Raw genomic sequence first — 21267 nt, 5'->3', positions numbered from 1 at the left:
CTCAAACTCATGTGCATCGAGTCGGCAATGCCATCCAGCCATCTCATCCTCTGTCGTCCCCTTCTCCTCCTGCCCCCAATCCCTCCCAGCATCAGAGACTTTTCCAATGAGTCAACTCTTCGCATGAGGTGGCCAAAGTATTGGAGCTTCGGCTTTAGCATCAGTCCTCCCAATGAACACCAGGACTGATCTCCTTTAAAATGGACTGGTTGGATCTCCTTGCAGTCCAAGGGACTCTCAAGAGTCTTCTCCAACACCACAGTTCAAAAGCATCAATTCTTCGGTGATCAGCTTTCTTCACAGTAAGTCCAACTCTCACATCCATACATGACCACTGGAAAAACCATAGCCTTGACTAGACGGACCTTGGTTGGCAAAGTAATGTCTCTGCTTTTTAATATACTATCTAGGTTGGTCATAACTTTCCTTCCAAGGAGTAAGCATCTTTTAATTTCATGGCTGCAATCAGCATCTGCAGTGATTTTGGAGCCCAAAAAAATAAAGTCTGACACTGTTTCCACTGTTTCCCCATCTATTTTCGATGAAGTGATGGGACCAGATGCCATGATCTTAGTTTTCTGAATGCTGAGCTTTAAGCCAACTTTTTCACTCTCCTCTTTCACTTTCATCAAGAGGCTTTTGAGTTCCTCTTCACTTTCTGCCATAAGGGGGGTGTCATCTGCATATCTGAGGTTATTGATATTTCTCCCGGCAATCTTGACTCCAGCTTGTGCTTCTTCCAGCCCAGCATTCCTCATGATGTACTCTGCATAGAAGTTAAATAAGCAGGGTGACAACATACAGACTTGACATACTCCTTTTCCTATTTGGAACCAGTCTGTTGTTCCATGTCCAGTTCTAACTTGCTTCCTGACCTGCATATAGGTTTCTCAAAAGGCAGGTCAGGTGGTCTGGTATTCCCATCTCTTTCAGAATTTTCCAGTTTGTTGTGATCCACACAGTCAAAGGCTTTGGCATAGTCAATGAAGCAGAAATAGATGTTTTTCTGGAACTCTCTTGCTTTTTCCATGATCCAGCAGATATTGGCAATTTGATCTCCGGTTCCTCTGCCTTTTCTAAAACCAGCTTGAACATCTGGAATTTCACAGTTCACATATTGCTGAAGCCTGGCTTGGAGAATTTTGAGAATGACTTTACTAGCGTGTGAGATGAGTGCAATTGTGCGGTAGTCTGAGCATTCTTTGGCATTGCCTTCCTTTGGGATTGGGATGAAGACTGACCTTTTCCGTCCTGTGGCCACTGCTGAGTTTTCCAAATTTGCTGGCATGTTGAGTGCAGCACTTTCACAGCATCATCTTTCAGGATTTGAAATAGCTCAACTGGAATTCCATCACCTCCACTAGCTTTGTTCGTAGTGATGCTTTCTAAGGCCTCCTTGAGTTCACGTTCCAACATGTCTCGCTCTAGGTGAGTGAGCACACCATCGTGATTATCTTGGTCGTGTTAGACACCCAGCAAATGCTGACTGTTGAGGTTTTCAAATCTCAGCTTGAGCACTTATTAGACACCGGAACTTGGCTTTCTTAACTTCCTGCCCAAGTTTTCTCATCTTTAAGATGAGAATGTTGTGAAAATCAAACGAGTTAAAAGACAATAAAAGGGACTTGCCTGGTGGTCCAGTGGTTTAAAATCTGCCTTCCAATGCAGGGGATGTGGGTTCCATCCCTAGTCAGGGAACCAAGATACCACATGCCGTGGGGCAACTAAGACTACCCACTGCAACAACCCCACACTCTAGAGCCCATATATCACAACTAGAGAGCCCACACACCACAGGTAACAAGCCCACGTGCCACAACTAGAGAGAAGCCGGCATGCTGCCACAAAGAGTCCATGCGCCCCGATGAAGAGCCTGTGTGCCACAACTAAGACCCTGCACAGTCAAATAAATATTATTTTTAAAAAGAAGAATTTAAAAGCATCAGGGCTATCTAACACCATAAAATGTATAATGTGGTGGAAGAGACTAAACTGCATTCTCTTTCAACTAAAGATACTGTACAAAACTTACTTTCATGTAGTTTTTAAAGATCCTTCTTAAAGCAAAGATTATATGGTCATTTATTTATATGTTTTGTTATATACAGAACATTCTAACCGAAAGCAACAAAATACACATTCTTCAAGTGCTCAAAGAACATCCTCCAGGATAGATAATAGTGTTAGACCACAAAACAAGTCGTACTACTACTACAAAGTCACTTCAGTTGTGTCCAACTCTGTGCGACCCCATAGATGGTAGTCCACCAGGCTTCCCCGTCCCTGGGACTCTCCAGGCAAGAACACTGGAGTGGGTTGCCATTTCCTTCACCAATGCATGAAAGTGAAAAGTGAAAGTGAAGTCGCTCAGTCGTGTCCGACCCTTCACGACCCCATGGACCACAGCCTACAAGGCTCCTCCGTCCATGGGATTTTCCAGGCAAGAGTACTGGAGTGGGGTGCCATTGCCTTCTCCTAATAAACCTAAAAAGACTGAAATCATTTCAAGGCATCTTTTCCAGCCACCACAGAAACTAATTACAGGGAGAAATAAATTACAAGAAGAAAACTGGAAAAATTGTAACTATGTGGAGATTAAATAGTATGACACTGAACTATAGGTCAAAAGAGAAATAAAAAATACTTTTGAGACAAATGAAAATGGAATAAAACACGCCAAAACTTATGAGATGCAACAAAAGCAATTCTAAGAGGGAAGTTCATATGGATAAAAGCCTACCTTGCAGAACCAGAAAAATCTCCAATAATCTAACTTTACACCTCAAGGAACTAGAAAAAAAAATGATGCCCAAGGTTAGTAGAAGAAAGGAAATAACAAAGATCAGAGCAGAAACAGATGAAATAGAGATTAAAAAAACAAAAAACAGAAAAGATCAGTAAAACCAAGAGCTAGTTCTTTGAAAAGATTAACAAAATTGACAAACCTATAGCTATACTGAACGAGTATACTGATGTGAAGAGCCGACTCACTGCAAAAGGCCCTGACGCTGGGAAAGACTGAAGGCTGGAGGAGAAGGGGGCAACAGAGGATGAGATGGTTGGATGGCATCACTGACTCAATGGACATGAGTTTGAGCAAACTTTGGGAGATGGTGGAGGACAGGAAAACCTGGCATGCTGCTGTCCATGGAGTCACAAAGAGTTGGACAAGACTGAACAACAATACTCAACGAAGAAAAAAAGGGAAGATTCAAGTAAAATTTTAAAATGAGGGAATTTCCTGGTGGTCCAGTGGTTAGGACTCACTGCTTTCACTGCTGGATTCAATTCCTAGTTGGGGAACTAAGATCCCACAAGCCATATAATGTGGCCAATTCCCCCACCCCCACTCCCCCAAACAAACAAAAAACAAAAATGAAAGATGTTACAACAGATAACACAGAAATACAAAGGATCATAAGAGACTATCATGAACAATTATCAATATATGCCAACAAACTGGGCAACCTAGAAAAAAAACGGATGAATTCCTAGAAAAAAAAAACTTCGAAAAAAAAACAGAAAACCTGAACAGACCAGTAACAGGCATACCTCTAAGATATTTCAAGTTCAGTTCCAGGCCACTGCAATAAAGCGAATGTCCAAAGCATGTAAAAGTTATGTTTACACTGTATGTGTGATAGCATTATGTCTTAAAAAAATGTATATTTCCTTAATTTAAATATAATACATTTGGAATAACAATAACAATAAGACACAGGGTAGCCACAAACCTTCAACTTGTTTTTTTTTTTTAAAAATCAGCAACATCTACAAGTGCAATAAAGTGAAGCACAGTAAACTGAGGTAACCACAAACCTCACACACAAAAACTCCAGGACCAGATGCCTTCACTGGTGAATTCTACCAAAAATTCAAACAAGAATTAATACCAATCCTTCTCAAACTCTTCCAAAAAAATAGAAGGAAGACCAGGAAATACTTCCATACTTATCTTACAAGGCCAGCATTACCCTGATACCAAAACAGACACGGACACCAAAAGAAAAAAAAAAAAAGCTAGAGGCCAAAACCCCTGATGAACAGATACAAAAACCCTTGGCAAAATACTAGTAAATCAAGTGGGTTTTATTCCAGGGATACAAGGACAGTTCAACAAACCAAATTTACCCCCAAATCAATGTGATGACACCTTAACAAAAGGAGGACTAAACATGACATGAGCATTTCAACAGGATAAAAAGCATCTGACAAAGATCACCCACTCATGATAAAAACTCTTAACAAAATAAATATAGAGGAAATATATCTCAACAGTATAAAAACCATATATGACAGGCCCACAGCTAACATAATACTCAACACTGAAAACCTCAAAGCTTTTCCTCTAAAATCAGGAAGAAGACAAAGATGTCCACTCCAGTTGCTTTTAGTCAACATAGTATTGGAAGTCCCTCCTAGCCACAGCAATTAGATGAGAGTAAGACATCCAAATCAGGAAGAAAGAAGTAAAACTGTTCACTATTTACAGATAACAAGATATTAAACACTGAAAGCTCTAAAGATTCCACCCAAAAACTTAGACTCAATGAATGTAGTACAAAGTTGTAAGATAAAAAATCAATATACAGGAACTTCCCTGGTGGTCCAGTGGCTAAGACTCCACACTCCTGATGCAGGGGGCCCAGGATGGAGCACTGGTCAGGGAACTAGATCCCACACACCATGACTAAGAGTTCTCATGCTGCAACTAAGATTTCGCATGCCATGACTAAAAGATCCTGCGTGCAGTAACTGCAGATCGAAAATCCCAAGTACCACAACTAAGACCCGGCACAGTCAAATATTTTACAAAATCAATACACATAATTCTGTTGCATTTCTAGACACTAAAAAATCATAAGAGAAATTAAGACAACAATCCCATTTACAACTGCATCAAAAGCAATAAGTACTTAGGAGTAAAATTAACCAAAGAGGTTAAAGACCTGTACACAAAAACTATTAAGCCGCTGATGAAATGGATTTAAAGAATAGTTAAACTGTCCATACTACAATACACGGATTCAGTGCAACCTGTCAAAATTCCAATGGTACTTTTCACAGAAATCAAACAATCCTAACAGTTGCACAGAAATACAAAAACTCCCAAATACCCAAAGCAATACAAAGAACAAAGCTGCAGGAATCAGGCTCTTTGATTTCAAACTATCTTACAAAGCTATGTGTGTGCTTAGTCGCTCAGTCGTCTCTGACTGTTTATGACCTCACTGACTGTAGCCTGCCAGACTCCTCTGTCCATGGGGATTCTCCAGGCAAGAACACTGGAGTGGGTTGCCAGGCCCTCCTCCAGGGGATCTTCCCAATCCAGGGATTGAACCCAGGTCTCCCACAATAAGGGCAGATTCTTTACCGTCTGAGCCAGCAGGTAAGCCCTACAAAGCTACAGTAGTCAAAACAGTATGATAGCATAAAAAGACACAAAGATCAATGGAACAGGATAGCCTAGAAATAAATCCATGAATAAATGTTCAATTAACAAATGTCAAACGAGCCAAGAATATACAACAGGGAAAGGACAGTTTCTTCAATAAAGGATGTTGGTAAAACAGGATAGCCACATGCTAAAGAATGCAATTGGACCACTACCTTACACAACACACAAAAGTTAACTTAAAATGGATTAAAGAACATAAGACCTGAAACCATAAAACTCCTCAAAGAAAACATAGGCAGAAAGCTCTCTGACATAATTCTTGGCCGTGATAATTTATTAACTGACAGCAAAAGCAACAAAAGCCAAGAGTGGGACTACATCAAACTAGAAAGCTTATGCACAGCAGACGAAATCAAGATGAAAAGGCAACCTACCAAATGGGAGAAAATATCTGCAAATCCTATATCTGATGACTGGTTAGTATCCAAAATAACAAAGAATTCATACAATATAAAAATAAAAAGCAAAAAAATCTGATTAAACCACAGCAGTTTTCTCTTCGAGAAAATCAGAGATACCAAGGGAACATTTCATGCAAAGATGGGCACAACAAAGGACAGAAATGGTATGGACCTAACAGAAGCAGAAGATATTAAGAAGAGGTGGCAAGAATACAAAAAAGAACTATACAAAAAAGATTATAATGACACAGATAACCACAATGGTGTGATCACTCACCTAGAGCCAGACATCCTGGAATGTGAAGTCAAGTGAGCCTTAGGAAGCATTAGTATGAACAAAGCTAGTGGAGGCAATGGAATTCCAGTTGAGCTCTTTCAAATGCTAAAAGATGATGCGGTTAGAGTGTTGCACTCAAAATGCCAGCAAATATGGAAAACTCAGCAGTGGTCACAGGACTGGAAAAGGTCAGGTTTCATTCCAATTCCAAAGAAAGGCAATGCCAAAGGATGCTCAGACTACCACACAATTGCATTCATCTCACATGCTAGCAAAGTAATGCTCAAAATTCTCCAAGCCAGGCTTCAACAGTACATGAACTGTGAACTTTCAGATGTTTAAGGTGGATTTAGAAAAGGCATAGTAACCAGAGATCAAATTGCCGACATCCACTGGATCATCGGAAAAGCAAGCGAATTCCAGAAATACATCTACTTCTCCTTTATTGACTATGTCAAAGCCTTCGACTGTGTGGATGACAACAACCTGCGGAAAATTCAAGAGTAGGGAATGCCAGACCACCTTACCTGCCTCCCGAGAAATCTGTATGCAGGTCAAGAAGCAATAGATAGAACTGGATCACAGAACAACAGACTGGTTCCAAATTGGGAAAAGAGTACGTCAAGGCTGTATATTGTTACCCTGCTTATTTAACTTATATGCAGAGTACATCATGAGAAATGCTGGGCTGGATGTAGTACAAGCTGGAATCAAGATTGCCGGGAGAAACATAAATAACCTCAGATATGCAAATGACACCACCCTTATGGCAGAAAGCAAAGAACTAGAGCCTCTTGATGAAAGTGAAAGAGGAAAGTGAAAAAGTTGGCTTAAAACTTCACATTCGGAAAACTAAGATCATGGCATCTGGTCCCATCAATTCATGGCAAATAGATGGGGAAAACAGTGACAGACTTTATATTTGGAGACTCCAAAATCACTGCAGATGGTGACTGCAGACATGAAATTAAAAGACCCTTGCTCTTTGGAAGAAAAGCTATGACCAACCTAAACAGCATATTCAAAAGCAGACACATTACTTTGCCAACAAAGGTCTGTCTAGTCAAGGCTATGGTTTTTCCAGTGGTCATGTATGGATGTGAGAGTGGTACTATAAAGAAAGCTGAACGCCAAAGAATTGATGCTTTTTAACTGTGGTGCTGAAGACTCTTGAGAGTTCCTTGGACTCCATGGAGATCCAACCAGTTCATCCTAAAGGAAACCAGTCCTGAATATTCATTGGAAGGACTGATGCTGAAGCTGAAACTCCAATACTTTGGCCACTAATGCGTAGAACTGACTCCTTGGTAAGACCCAGATGCTGGGAAAGATTGAAGGTGGGAGAAGGGGATGACAAAGGATGATACGGTTGGATGGCATCACCAACTCGATGGACATGAGTTTGGGTAAGCTCTGGGAGTTGGTGATGGATAGGGAAGCCTGGCGTGCTGCAGTCCATGGGGTTGCAAAAGTCAGACACAACATAGCAACTGAACTGAAACCACAAGCAGAGAATCTCAGTAGACATTTTTTGTTTTCATTTTTTTCAGAAAAATACCCAGAAGTGGAACTGCAACATAGTATGGTAATTCTACTTTTAATTTTTCAAGGGACCTTTTTCCACAGTGGCTGCACCAATGTAGGAATACAGTCCCACCACCAGTGCGTACGGGTTCCCTTTTCTCCAATTCTGGCCAACACTTGTTACTTCATATCTTTTAAAGAGTAACAGAGAGGATTTCCCCTATGGCTCAGACAGTAAAAAATCTTGCAATGCGCAAGACCTGGGTTCAATCCCTGGTTTGGGAAGATCCACTGGAGAAGGGAACAGCTACCCACTCCAGTATTCTAGCCTAGAGAATTCCACGGACAGAGGAGCCTGGTAAGCTACAGCTCGGTTGGCTATAGCCATGGGGTCACAAGAGTCAAGACATGTCTTGGCAACTAAACCATGACTATTCTAACAGGTGAGAAACGATATCTCGTTGTGGTTTTGATTTATTTGCATTTCCCTTATTAGTGATGTTGAGCATCTTTTTGTGTACCTGTTGGCCATCTGTATGTCTTCTTTGGAAAAATGTCTATTGAAATCCTCTGCCTGTTGTTTAAGCAGATTTTTTTTTCCCTATTTTGGATACTAACTCCTTATCATATATAATTTGCAAATATTTTCTCCCATTTGGTAGGCTGCCTTTTCATTTTGCTGCTGTGCATATAAGTTTTTTAGTTTGACGTAGCCCCAAAGGATTATACTTTCTTGATACTCTTTGTTGCTTCAGTTCTTATTTTCTTTGCTTTTCTATCAGCCATTGTGGAAAGCTGCTTATATGGCTCCCAATGACTCCTCCCTCCTGGGATTCACCACTTTATATAATCTTCCCTCCTCAAATGTGGGTTGGACCTAGTGATTTACATCTAAGAAACAGAACACAATCAAGGTGATGGAGGGTCACTTCCATGGTCAGGTAACAAAAGACCGTCACTTACATCTTGGTCGCACTCTCTCTCCCTTGCTTACCTTAATGCAGCCAACAGTCATGTTGTTTGCTGCCCAAGGAAACACTCACATGGAAGGGTATGAGGTGGCGTGCCAAGAGCCAGCAAGGAACTGAAGTCCTCAATCCAAAACCCCTCAAGGAATGAAATCTTGCCATTAACCCCTCCTGCCTCAGGAGCGCCTTCAAATGATACCGCACCCCTAGCTGACCCTCACCTTGACTGTGGCCTTGTAAAAGACCCTGAAGCAAAGAACCCAGCTAAGTCATGCCTTTATCCCCGACACACAGAAACTGTGGGGATACAAATGTGTGTTGTTTTAAGCTGCTAAATTTCAGGATAACTTATCTCAGTAGGTAACTGTGGCTCAACTGGTAAAGAATCGCCTGCAATGCAGGAGATAAGGTGAAGTCACTCAGTCGTGTCCGACTCTTTGCAACCCCACGGACTGTAGCCTACCAGGCTCTTCCATCCATGGGATTTTCCAGGCAAGAGTACTGGAGTGGGTTGCCATTTCCTTCTCCAGAGGATCTTTCCAACCCAGGGATCAAACCCAGGTCTCCCACATTGTAGGCAAATGCTTTACCGTCTGAGCCAAGACCTGGGGTTCAATCCCTGGGTTGGGAAGATCTCCTGGAGAAGGGAAAGGCTACCCACTCCAGAATCCTGGAGAATTCCATGGACTCTATAGTCCACGGGGTCACAGAGTCGGAAACGACAGCGACTTTCACTTAAGTATTCACTTAAGGTAACTAATATTTTAATAGTATGGTATCTGTCTTTTGTAATCTGCCGCAAACTTTATTTGGAAATAAATGTTTAAATATGGGAAGCAGTGACTGGCCAATCCTTACATGGCTGGGATATCCTGTCACTGAATATTGGGAGTATTAGCTTTTGTGATACCACAATCTCAAATTAAAGTACTTTCTGGCACTTAGGGTTTATAATACACTGATTTAATTTTGAGAATCCTGTGGAAATTCTCATGGAAATTTGTACCTCTGATCCAAATAGAATGGAATAGCTGGCATTGGTTTACTCTCCAATTGTAAACAACTACAAAACTGGGTGAAGTATAAAGAAACAACAGTTTACAGATGGCAGAGGAAAGAAAGGAACAGAAGGATACATTTTCAAGAAATGGGAAATGTACAAGGTGAAACTTGCATCCCCCTTGGCATTCTGAGTGCATTTTCCAAAACAGAGTACAGGAAAATAAAGCCCAAGAAGGCAGGATCTCATTGGCCAAAATTCAGTCACTCAGTTGTGTCCAACTCTGTGTGACCCCTTGAACGGCAGCATGCCAGGCTGCCCTGTCCTTCACTATCTCCACGAGTTTGCTCAAACTCATGTACATTGAGTCAGTGATACCATCCAATCATCTCCTTCTCTGTTGCCTTTGATCTCTCCCAGCATCAGGTCTTTTTCAATGAGAAGGTTCTTCACATCGGGTGGCCAAAGTACTGGAGCTTCAGCCTCAGCACCAGTCCTTCCAATGAATATTCAGGGTTGATTTCCTTTAGTATTTTGATCTCCTTGCTGTCCAAGGGAATCTCAAGAGTCTTCTCAAGCACCACAATTCGAAGCCATCAATTCCTGGGCACTCAGCCTTCTATAATATTGTCCAACTCTCACATCCATATATGACTATTGGAAAAACCTTAGCTTTGACTATCCAGATCTTTGCTGGCAAAGTGATCTCTCTGCTTTTTAATATGCTGTCTAGATTTGTCAGCGCTTTTCTTTCAAGGAGCATGCGTCTTTTAATTTCGTGGCTGCAGTCACCATCTGCAGTGATTTTGGAGCCCAAGAAAATGAAATCCGACACTGTTTCCACTTTTCCCCATCTATTTGCCATGAAGTGATGGAACTGGATGCCATGATCTTTGTTTTTTGAAAGTTGAGTTTTAAGCCAGCTTTTTCACTCTCTTTCACCTTCATCACGAGGCTCTTTAGTTCCTCTTTGCTTTCTGCCATAAGGGTGGTGTCATCTGCATATCTGAGGTTATTAATACTTCTCCCAGCAATCTTGATTCCAGCTTGTGCTTCAACCCAGCCCAGCATTTCATATGATGTACTCTGCATATAATTCAAATAAGCAGGTGACAATATACAGCCTTCATGTCCTCCTTTCCCAATCTGGAACCAGTTGGTTGTTCCATGTTTAATTCTGTTGCTTCTTGACCTGCATACAGGTTTCTCAGGAGGAGGTAAGGTGGTCTGGTATTCCCATCTTTTCCACGGTTCGTTGTGACCCACATAGTCAAAGGCTTTAGCATAATCAATGAAGCAGATGTTTCCTGGAATTCTCTTGCTTTTTCTATGATCCAACTGATGTTGGCAATTTGATTTCTGGTTCCTCTGCCTTTTCTAAATCTAGCTTGTACATCTGTAAGTTCTCAGTTCACCTACTGTTGAAGCCAGGCTTGAAGGATTAAGGAGATGGAAACTGGAAGGAAAAGCTAGATTTTGAAGAGTCCAGGGTTAGAGTGAAGTGTAATGAAACACCCTAAAAGTATGCACCAAAGATTCTCTCAGATTCTTGGCTAACATCTAAGCTGTACATGAACAGGATCCAGTTCCAAGAAGCTGAGCAGAAATTCTTAGCAAATAATTCAGAAGCCACACAGTGTTGGGGAGACAGGTCGCAGTTTGGGTCTAGAGAAAGTATTATCTTTGGTGAACACTTGGGACTCTGAGTTGGGACCTCAGAAGTCCAGCCCTTCTGTAAGGACCACACTCTAGGCATCATGGGTAAAACGAAACAGACCCACTGTGGTAAAGCCTAAAATCAAGCCTGAACTGAACCAAGATGATCCACTAGCATTTTCATTGTCAGCCAGAAGAACAAGCTATTAACAACATTCTTTGGAGGAAAATAACAAATTCAGAATCTGCATAACACATCATCCATATGTGTAATATAAAGTTACCAGCACATCAAGCAGGAAAATGGCACTAACAAAAAACAGAAAACAACAGAACCAGAACCAGAGATTACCCAGGTACTGGAATAGCAATGAACTCTAACTATGCTTAAGATGCTAAAGAAAACAGAAAAAGAGAACACAAGAGATGAAAACTACAGAATGGGATAAAAGAACAGGGACTTTGTCAAATCCTTGATGTCCAGATTACCTGATAAGACAGTGACTGCTCATGTGTTTGATGGATCAATGAACAGTTAGTCAGATAGAGGGACGAGAGAGGTTATGTTGAGGGTTGGTGACAAAACCAAAGATTCTGAAATGCCAAGCGAGCATTAATGTATTTCATAGAAAATACCAAAATAAAACTTTGCATCAAAATCTAAAATAAACAACTATACATATATATATACACCTATACTGAGCACAAGAAAATCAGTCAGTGGTATATTTACTTCATTCACTATTTCATCCATCCAATCTCGAGGACATTTTAACCAGCAGTTTCCTACTCCCTCCTGAGTAAAAATGAAAGAACAATACTACAAAATGTTCTAAAGCCTATATAAAAAGTAAAACAGCTTTAGATGTAGTAACATCTTACTATACATGTGTGCTCAGTCGTGTCCAATGCTTTTGCGACCCTATGGACTCTAGCCCAGCAAATTCCTCTGTCCATGGGATTATCCTGACAAGAATACCAGAGTGGGTTGCTATTTCTTGCTCCAGGGGATCTTCCCAACTCAGGGATCGAACTCACATCTCCAACGGCTCCTGCACTGGCAGGCAGGTTCTTTACCACTGAGCCACCTGGGAAGCCCCCTTATTCCATGTGCCCTGTACAAATTCCTTCCTTGCTGAATTCTCCTCAGAACAGCCGACACTTTCCACATGCCCCCCCCAACCCTGTGAACTGTTCTTCCGATACAATCAATATGATCCCCATGGAACTTGCTGTATTTATAAATTACCTCATCCTCTAAAGAAACCATTCCAGCGTATTTTCAAACTTAGGACCAGAGGGTACGTCAAGAAAGTTTTAATTGGTTATAACTAGCCAGATGGAAAATGTAGATTTGGAATCTGGAGAGAGAAGTAAAGCAATAAAGTCTGATGACGCAGAATAGAAAAACCTGATTATCTTAAGAGTCCCTGGTCCCATAAGTTCTTAGACTCACCTACATTGTAGTCTTGCCCTTCCTGTACCTTTCTTTTGTAGGTTTCTTTTTTTTTTTTTGGAAGGGGAGAGGGGAGGCATGCTGTATGGCATGCAGAATTTTAGTTCCCCAATCAGGTACTGAATCCATGCACTATACAGTGGAAGCGCAGAATCTTAACACCTGGACCTCCAGCAAAGTGCCTCACACCTACCTTTCGATTTCAATAAATTATCCCTTTTGATTTAAACTAATATGAACTGGATTTCTATCACCTGTGACCAACAAAAATCCTAACTACAGATAGATTACCAAGTGACTGCCCTCACCAAGAACTACATGCTAACTGCCTTAAAACTACAGGTTCATACTGTGTTCTTTCCCAAAGGGAATAAAAGTATCACTTTCTATTAAACTTCCATTTATTTGCGTCCTTGGGGAAAACTGTATGTAAAGATGAAAAGAAAAGGAATACCATTACCAAACACAATAAACTGGCAGAGGAAAATCTAATGTATTCTTGAACCTTGTGGTAGTGTCCTCAATGGAGAGCAAAGCGGAAAAGTCATTCACTCTCCATTTCCAAATCAATTTATTATGAGTCTACTGTGATGCTTCTAAAGTAGCATCCCCCAACTGTAAGCGCTACACCGACTGTGTAACTAGCATAACGAACTGTACCTGGGGTAACTGCTCACCTGGAAGAGACGTCAGGGAAGACCTTTGATGTTAAGTCAATTTCTCCCACAGGCAGTCTGCTGCATCTCTTTCCTTCCTCAAGATTTCAGTTTACCCTGCCCTCCACGCCCACCCCTTTTTTAAGAACTGCCATCATCTGCTGTGAAGACAAGTTACAGGATGAAAACCAACAGTAAGTCCTGAAATCAACCTGTGGGTCACAACCAGCATTTAAAAAACTCTAATAGTAAGGTCAGGAAGCAACAGTTAGAACTGGACATGGAACAACAGACTGGTTCCAAATAGGAAAAGGAGTACGTCAAATTTGTATATTGTCACCCTGTTTATTTAACTTATATGTAGAGGACAGCATGAGGAACGCTGGGCTGGAAGAAGCACAAGCCAGAATCAAGATTGCCAGGAGAAATATCAATAACCTCAGATATGCTGATGACACCACCCTTATGGCAGAAAGTGAAGAGGAACTAAAAAGCCTCTTGATGAAAGTGAAAGAGGAGATTGAAAAAGTTGGCTTGAAGCTCAACATTCAGAAAACAAAGATCATGGCATCTGGTCCCATTGCTTCATGGGAAATAGATGGGAAAACAGCGGAAATAGTGTCAGACTTTATTTTTTTGGGCTCCAAAATCACTGTGGATGCTGATTGCAGCCAGGAAATTAAAAGACGCTTACTCCTTGGAAGGAAACTTATGACCAACCTAGATAGCATATTAAAAAGCAGAGACATTACTTTGCCAACCAAGGTCTGTCTAGTCAAGGCTATGGTTTTTCCCGTGGTCATGTATGGATGTGAGAGTTGGACTGTGAAGAAAGCTGATCGCCGAAGAACTGATGCTTTTGAGCTGTGGTGCTGGAGAAGACTCTTGAGAGTCCCTTGGAATGCAAGGAGATCCAACCAGTCCATTCTAAAGGAGATCAGTCCTGGGTGTTCATTGGAAGGACTGATGCTAAAGCTGAAACTGCAATACTTTGGCCACCTCATGCGACGAGTTGACTCACTGGAAAAGACTCTGATGCCGGGAGGGATTGGGGGTGGGAGGAGACAGGGACGACAGAGAATGAGATGGCTGGATGGCATCACCGACTCGATGGAGGTGAGTTTGAGTGAACCTTGGGAGTTGGTGATGGACAGGGAGGCCTGGCGTGCTGTGATTCATGGGGTTGCAAAGAGTCGGACACGACTGAGTGACTGAACTGAACTGAATAGTAAATATTAGAGTGCATCATATATAACACTATACAGACTCAGCTGGTAAAGAATCCGCCTGCAACGCAGGAGACCTCAGTTCGATTCCTGGGTCAGGAAGATGCCCTGGAAAAGGGGATAGGCTACCCACTCCAGTATTCTTGGACATCCCTGGTAGCTCAGACAATAAAAGAATCCGCCTGCAATGAAGAAGACCTGGGTTCGATCCCTGGGCTGGGAAGATCCCCTGAAGGAGGGCATGGCAACCCACTCCAATACTCTTGCCTGGAGAATCCCCACTGACAGAGGAGCCTGGAGGGCTACAGTCCACGGGGTTGCAAAGTCGGACACAACTGAGACTTGCACAACAGAGTATATCATATGCAATACTATACACACACACAGCATTCTATGTTTCAGATTTTTACTTTCTTGTCTTATTTTGGGTTAAATTTATGAATGTGCCTGCATTTTGCACAATTCCAAGAGACACATCCATAAGGAACCAAGCTCCGAGGTAATATACACTTAAGTATGTGTGTATTGTCATTAAGTAAAAATTTCTTATTGTGGATCACAGTTAAATGGGCAAACATGATCTAATAGAAAGATGAGATACTTTATTTAGAATCTTGCTTTCAAATCCAACTATCACCACTTACTCTGCAGTTCCAAGATTTCATCTGTAAAATGTGAAATATCTCATACAGCTACTGAGAAAACAAAATAATAATATTTGTAAGTGCCTGCTGCCAACCCCAGGCCTCTGTAATTACTGGGTAAGTCCTAGTGCTCTACTGCCATCCCTCAGAGTGCTTCCACTAAGCTTAGCCTAGCCTGTGACAAGATGAACTTTTCCTTGATATTTTTCAGGGCAAGATTTTATTTTTATTGTCAATATAATTAACATGGAATAGTTACAAAGACCCCATACATACAAGGCCATCCTTTGGACCATACCTGATACCTTTATTTAGATGAGAAGAGTTGAGCACTTTAAAGAGCAGTTCAGCTTCTCAACAAACATATTCTCAGCACTCTTAAAAGGGCCAAACACAAAGAACACAATTGTGGTCACACAGTCATATGGACTCTGTCCTTAAGAGTTTGCTGAGTAGGTAAGCAAAGCATGAGCAACACAGCCATATGTAAATTAAAGTCTGACATCATTCCCAAATAGACCGCAAACAAATCAAAGAATTAGAAATTATGTCACATAAGTTTTGACATTTGCTACTAGCACTTGCATCACACCAAAATTAAGTGTAAGGAAAGAAATGCCTAAATATATACTAAGTAACTTTATAAGTTACAATTTTCCATATTGAAAATTGACAAAAGAAAAAAAAACTTATTCAGAGCCCAAAGACTAGTTATTCCCCCCTACCAAGGTAAATACAATTCATCCTATTTTCCTTTTGACCAACTTCAAAAACCAGAAAATTAGAACACAGTATTTGTACTATATATTAAAATGACTATTTCAAGCTGGTCTCTTCCATATCTTAAAAATCACTGTGAGGAAACAGGCCTACAAATTCATACTGCAAATCTAACATAAAAGAAGAAATACTAGAGCAGAGGAGGGCTTCCCAGGTGGCGCCAGTTGTAAAGAACCTGCTTGCCAATGTAAAGAGACATAAAGATGCGGGATTGACCCCTGGGTTGGGAAATTCCCATAGAGAAGGGCATGGCAACCTACTCCAGTATTCTTCCTGCCTAGAGAATCCCAGGGACAGAGAAGCTCGGTGGTCCATAGCGTCAGACACGACTAAAGCAACTTAGCACCATGCAAAGCCACTCAATACTGACAAAGAATCTGTAATTCAGTATAGATAAGGACCATATTGAAATGAATATTTTAAGTACATTAAGACAGAATTACTAGAAAGAAGTCATGATATCAACATAAGGTAGCTCCACAATGTATTTGAGTCACTAATCTACTTAATTTGTCTAGTTTATTTATCTGTAAAGCTGGGAAGCAATTCTTACTTAATTTCAAGGATGCTCTGAGGACACATGATTATAAATCTAGGCAATTGCCCTCATCTCACACGCTAGCAAAGTCATGCTCAAAATTCTCCAAGCTAGGCTTCAGCAATATGTAAACCGTGAACTCCCAGATGTTCAAGCAGGTTTTAGAAAAGGCAGAGGCACCAGAGATCAAATTGCCAACATCCGCTGGATCATGGAGAAAGCAAGAGAGTTTCAGAAAAACATCTATTTCTGCTTCATTGACTATGCCAAAGCCTTTGACTGTGTGGATCACAATAAACTGTGGAACATTCTGAAAGAGATGGGAATCCCAGACCACCTGACCTGCCTCTTGAGAAACCTGTATGCAGGTCAGGAAGCAACAGTTAGAACTGGACATGGAACAACAGACTGGTTCCAAATAGGAAAAGGTGTACGTCAAGGTGGTATATTGTCACCTTGCTTATTTAACTTATATGCAGAGTACATCATGAGGAACGCTGGGCTGGAAGAAGCACAAGCTGGAATCCAGATTGCTGGGAGAAATATCAATAACCTCAGATATGCAGATGACACTACCCTTATGGCAGAAAGTGAAGAGGAACTCAAAAGCCTCTTGATGAAAGTGAAAGAGGAGAGTGAAAAGGTTGGTTTGAAGCTCAACATTCAGAAAACAAAGATCATGGCATCTGGTCCCATCACTTCATGGGAAATAGATGGAAAAACAGTGGAAACAGTGTCAGACTTTTTTTTTTGGGCTCCAAAATCACTGCAGATGCTGATTGCAGCCATGAAATTAAAAGACGCTTGCTCCTTGGAAGGAAAGTTATGACCAACCTTGATAGTATATTAAAAAGCAGAGACATTACTTTGCCAACCAAGGTCCGTCTAGTCAAGGCAATGGTTTTTCCCGTGGTCATGTATGGTTGTGAGAGTTGGACTGTGAAGAAGGCTGATCGCCGAAGAATCGATGCTTTTGAACTGTGGTGTTGGAGAAGACTCTTGAGAGTCCCTTATACTGCAAGGAGATCCAACCAGTCCATTCTAAAGGAGATCAACCCTGGGTGTTCATTGGAGGGGCTGATGCTAAAGCTGAAACTCCAATACTTTGGCCACCTCATGCGACGAGTTGACTCACTGGAAAAGAGTCTGATGCTGGGAAAGATTGGGGCGGGAGGAGAAGGGGACGACAGAGAGTGAGATGGCTGGATGGCATCACCAACTCTGTGGACATGAGTTTGAGTGTACTCCGGGAGTTGGTGACGGACAGGGAGGCCTGGCGTGCCGTGATTCATGGGGTCGCGGAGAGTCGGACACGACTGAGCGACTGAACTGAACTGAACTGTAATAAGTCCTTATGCAATCAATTTGGAATGCACTATGATGTCATTAGAAAAAGCTTTTATAGACTAATGGGATGCTCAAAGGCACTCAAAATTATAGCATTGAGAAGTATTTCTCATGTTGAGTCTGCTGGATACTAGAATGAATATTGGCTGGCATAAAAGAATGTGATTGTCTTTAAAAAAAATTCAGTCTTCTAATGAAAGTACTAATTTGAAAAGATACATGCGACCCAATGTTCACAGCAGTATTATTTACAATTTCCAAGATACAGAAGTCACCAACATACCCATCAACAGACAAATAGAAAAGGGTGTGATGTATGTGTATATGTATATATAAATATGTATATCAACAGATACACACCACACACACAAATAATGGACTACTACTCAGCCATAAAAAAGAATGAGAGTGAGACGTTGCCATTTGCAACAACATGGATGGTTTGGAAGGTATAAGTGAAATAAGTCAGGTAGAGAAAGACAAATACTGTATGACATCACTTACATGTGAAATCTAAAGGAAAAAAATGAATGTATGAATATATTCAATAACAAAAAAACAGACTTGGATACAGAAAACAAACTAGTGGTAACCTGTAGGGAGAAGTAAAGAGGATAGGACAAGACAGGATAGGGAACTAAGGGGTACAAACTACACATAAAACATATAAGCTACAAGGATATAGTACAACAGAAAATGAAAAAATTCTGTTTTTTAAAACTGAGTGACAACAAATTCAGAGACCAGACACTGATACTTAGCACAGTTAAAATGATTCAAGTAAATGTTAATTTCTGTTCTATTGTTTTCTTCCATTACACAGCTAGACCTAAAACTTAAATCTCTGAAATCTCAAATGGCTTAAGAATTCAAGATGCCAAATTTCTGATACTTGTCCACATAAATTGTATGGCTGGATTATGGATTTATGCTAGACTCCTAAGAATATTCAAAATTATCTTCTATAAAAAGGTAATACCACTGCCAAGTCAACTAATTTTTCCTAAACTGGTGATTCTGCTGCTCCATCTAAACTGTCACCCAGTTCCAGTCTTTTCATAAGCTACCACACACTAGTGGGGCAGTTGGCTGGGGTTATGCTGAAGCAAGCAGCCAAATAAAGAGAAGTTAACTGGAACTGAACCAATGGTCATTTTGCAAGGACACTTGAACTTTGAAGCACTTTGTGAACTGCTGGTTATTTCTAATAATGTTCCTATGAAGTTTCAGTACTGAGCCATCCATTATATTTCACTGCCAAGTATATGTCAGCTTAAAACCAAGAAAAGTGCAAGACATTTCCCTGGTTTAAAAAAAAAAAAATCACAAATCTAGTCTGGTTCTTTTTAAGTGTAAACAACTCTTAACAATGGGGGCAGGGCTCAACAATAAAACTGGAAAGCACTTCTCAAAGCAGCTAAACTGGCACCAGCCATCTGGGAACCATAGCTTTAGGTCCTAGAATCTTAAACTTTTTAAGCTCACCAAGGCCAAGTGAGATTTTTAAATTAAGAGTTTTGGTCTGATTATTGTAATAACTAACTCTTACACTTCACTACATACCAGGTACTGTTTTAGGCTCCTTACTTCTATTTACTCTCTTAAGGCTCATAACAAACCACAAAGAGAGAGATCAATTTGCCCAAGGTCATACAGTTATTAAGCGACAAAGTCAGAATTCAATTCCAAGCAGTTTAGGTCCAGAATCTATACTCTTAGTCCACCAGGCTGTACTGCTTCTCTACAGAATGATTTGATTCCAGCCCAGAGCTCTCCCACCACACGTGTTCTCAGGGTTCCAACGTGAAAACCTAATAATTTTCCATACTTTCTTTTTTCCAAACCCACTATCATAGTTGAACTGAAAAAAGTTACCCAGTCTGTCTACAACTTTAAGTAATCCAACTTTTGTATCCAAAATAGATACCCTCACTGGAAAACCAAAAGATACAGCGGCCAGGCGGAAAAGAACTCGTGTTTGTTTTAAAATCGCTACACCTGAGGTGCCTAAAAACATAATAATGAGCTATCAATGCTTCTCCTGAGAAAGGTAAACATCTACCATATTTTCATGATACCTAAAGTAATGAAACTGAGCTAAAAACAGACACAGCCCTGTCTTTTTCCCCCAGCTGTCTCTAATTTAGTTGCGAAAGGAAGTCTCAGTTTACGCATGTGAACACAGGTGAGAAATGGGTGAAGGGAAACGAGGGTGAGAGGTTATGATTTCTCCACAGTGGGGGGACGCTCAGACTTCAGACCCTGTGTTAGAAGTTAGAACCAGTACTACACACCATTTCTGCCCCAGCCGGCTTCAATGTCTCTCCAAGCTGCAAAGAGGTGGTTACGTGGCGCTTGGAGGCATTTCCTCCGGTCTGGAGAGGTGGCAGCCCTCGTTGGTGGGAGCCCCTTGCCCTGGGGCAGGGGGCGCCTGAAGGCGGCGGGAACAGGAGGCAGGAGCTTCCCAGGGATGCCCGAGGGGCCGTCTGCGGTTGCTTGGCTGGAGCCCCTGTAGGGCCAAGCCTGGCTGCGCCCCCCAGATTTTAGGATCACCCGCGCCAAACCAGCTTCCCGGCCTCCAGTCAGCTGCACGCCGAATCGGGGTCCTGAGGCAAAGGTGCCCGAGAGCCGACGCAACCCTCTGTGGGCCACTCACCAGGTTGAGGGGTCCTTCCATTACTTCCATAGACCCCGGGGTAAGCGGCGGCCTGAGGAAGGGGAGCGACGGAGCCCGGGCACATGGAGGGGAACGGCTGGAAAGCGCGAACGCAGCGGCGGCGACTGTGGCCCCACTCCGCGCCCCCAGAACCAGCAGCGGGCGCAGGAGCAACAACCCCACCACTTCCTCCTCCGGCGCCGCGTCGCGGGCCCGCCTCCTACGCCAGGGCCACGCACGCGTCAAATCGTCACACGCAGCTGGTTCAAGGTGGGAGTGAGGACAGGGAGTGGGTGGGGCTCAAGGAAGGCGGGGCACGGACAAACTTTCTCGCGGTCCGTCTCGCCTCTCGCGAGAAGCATAGCTCCAGCTTCCTGAAGACTCATACGTCACCTGCAGAGGTAACAGGCGTGCAGAATTTTAAGTGGCCGACTTCGTCTATCGGTCTCTCCTACGTTCTTCCAGCGTAACTTCTCACAAATTCACTCGGTATTGCCAGATCTTCCCTTGCTCTCAGGCTCCGGGCTTAGTTGTTGCACCTGATTTTTTTCCCCCCGCAGAAATGAGATTTGAGCAATGGTGGCTCAGCGGTAAAGTATTTGCCTGCACTGCAGGAGCCACCAGACCACGGACAGAACACATGTTTGATCCCTGGGTCATGACGATCTGGAGAAAGGCAT

General features: G+C 41.9%; 1 protein-coding gene across 2 annotated transcripts in view; it reads right to left on the bottom strand.

The window, feature by feature from the left end:
* Positions 1-20822, bottom strand: part of NRBF2 (nuclear receptor binding factor 2) — a 34409-nt gene extending 13587 nt beyond the window's left edge. Inside the window, exon 1 of one of the 2 annotated variants that reach the window (XM_088841919.1) lies at positions 20588-20822. In XM_088841919.1, coding sequence (XP_088698045.1) covers positions 20588-20672 — 85 coding nt within the window. In that variant the 5' untranslated portion in view covers positions 20673-20822. The remainder of the gene's footprint in view (positions 1-20587) is intronic. The other variant, XM_055425641.2, reaches the window with a different exon arrangement.
* Between the last annotated feature and the right edge of the window lie 445 nt (positions 20823-21267).

The sequence above is a fragment of the Moschus berezovskii genome, chromosome 12 (assembly GCF_049115385.1).
Source record: "Moschus berezovskii isolate FMDL1 chromosome 12, NW_MosBer_1.0, whole genome shotgun sequence".
Taxonomy (NCBI): Eukaryota; Metazoa; Chordata; class Mammalia; order Artiodactyla; family Moschidae; genus Moschus; species Moschus berezovskii.
Note: the sequence above shows the minus strand (reverse complement) of the source record. Positions and strands in the feature narration are given on the sequence as shown.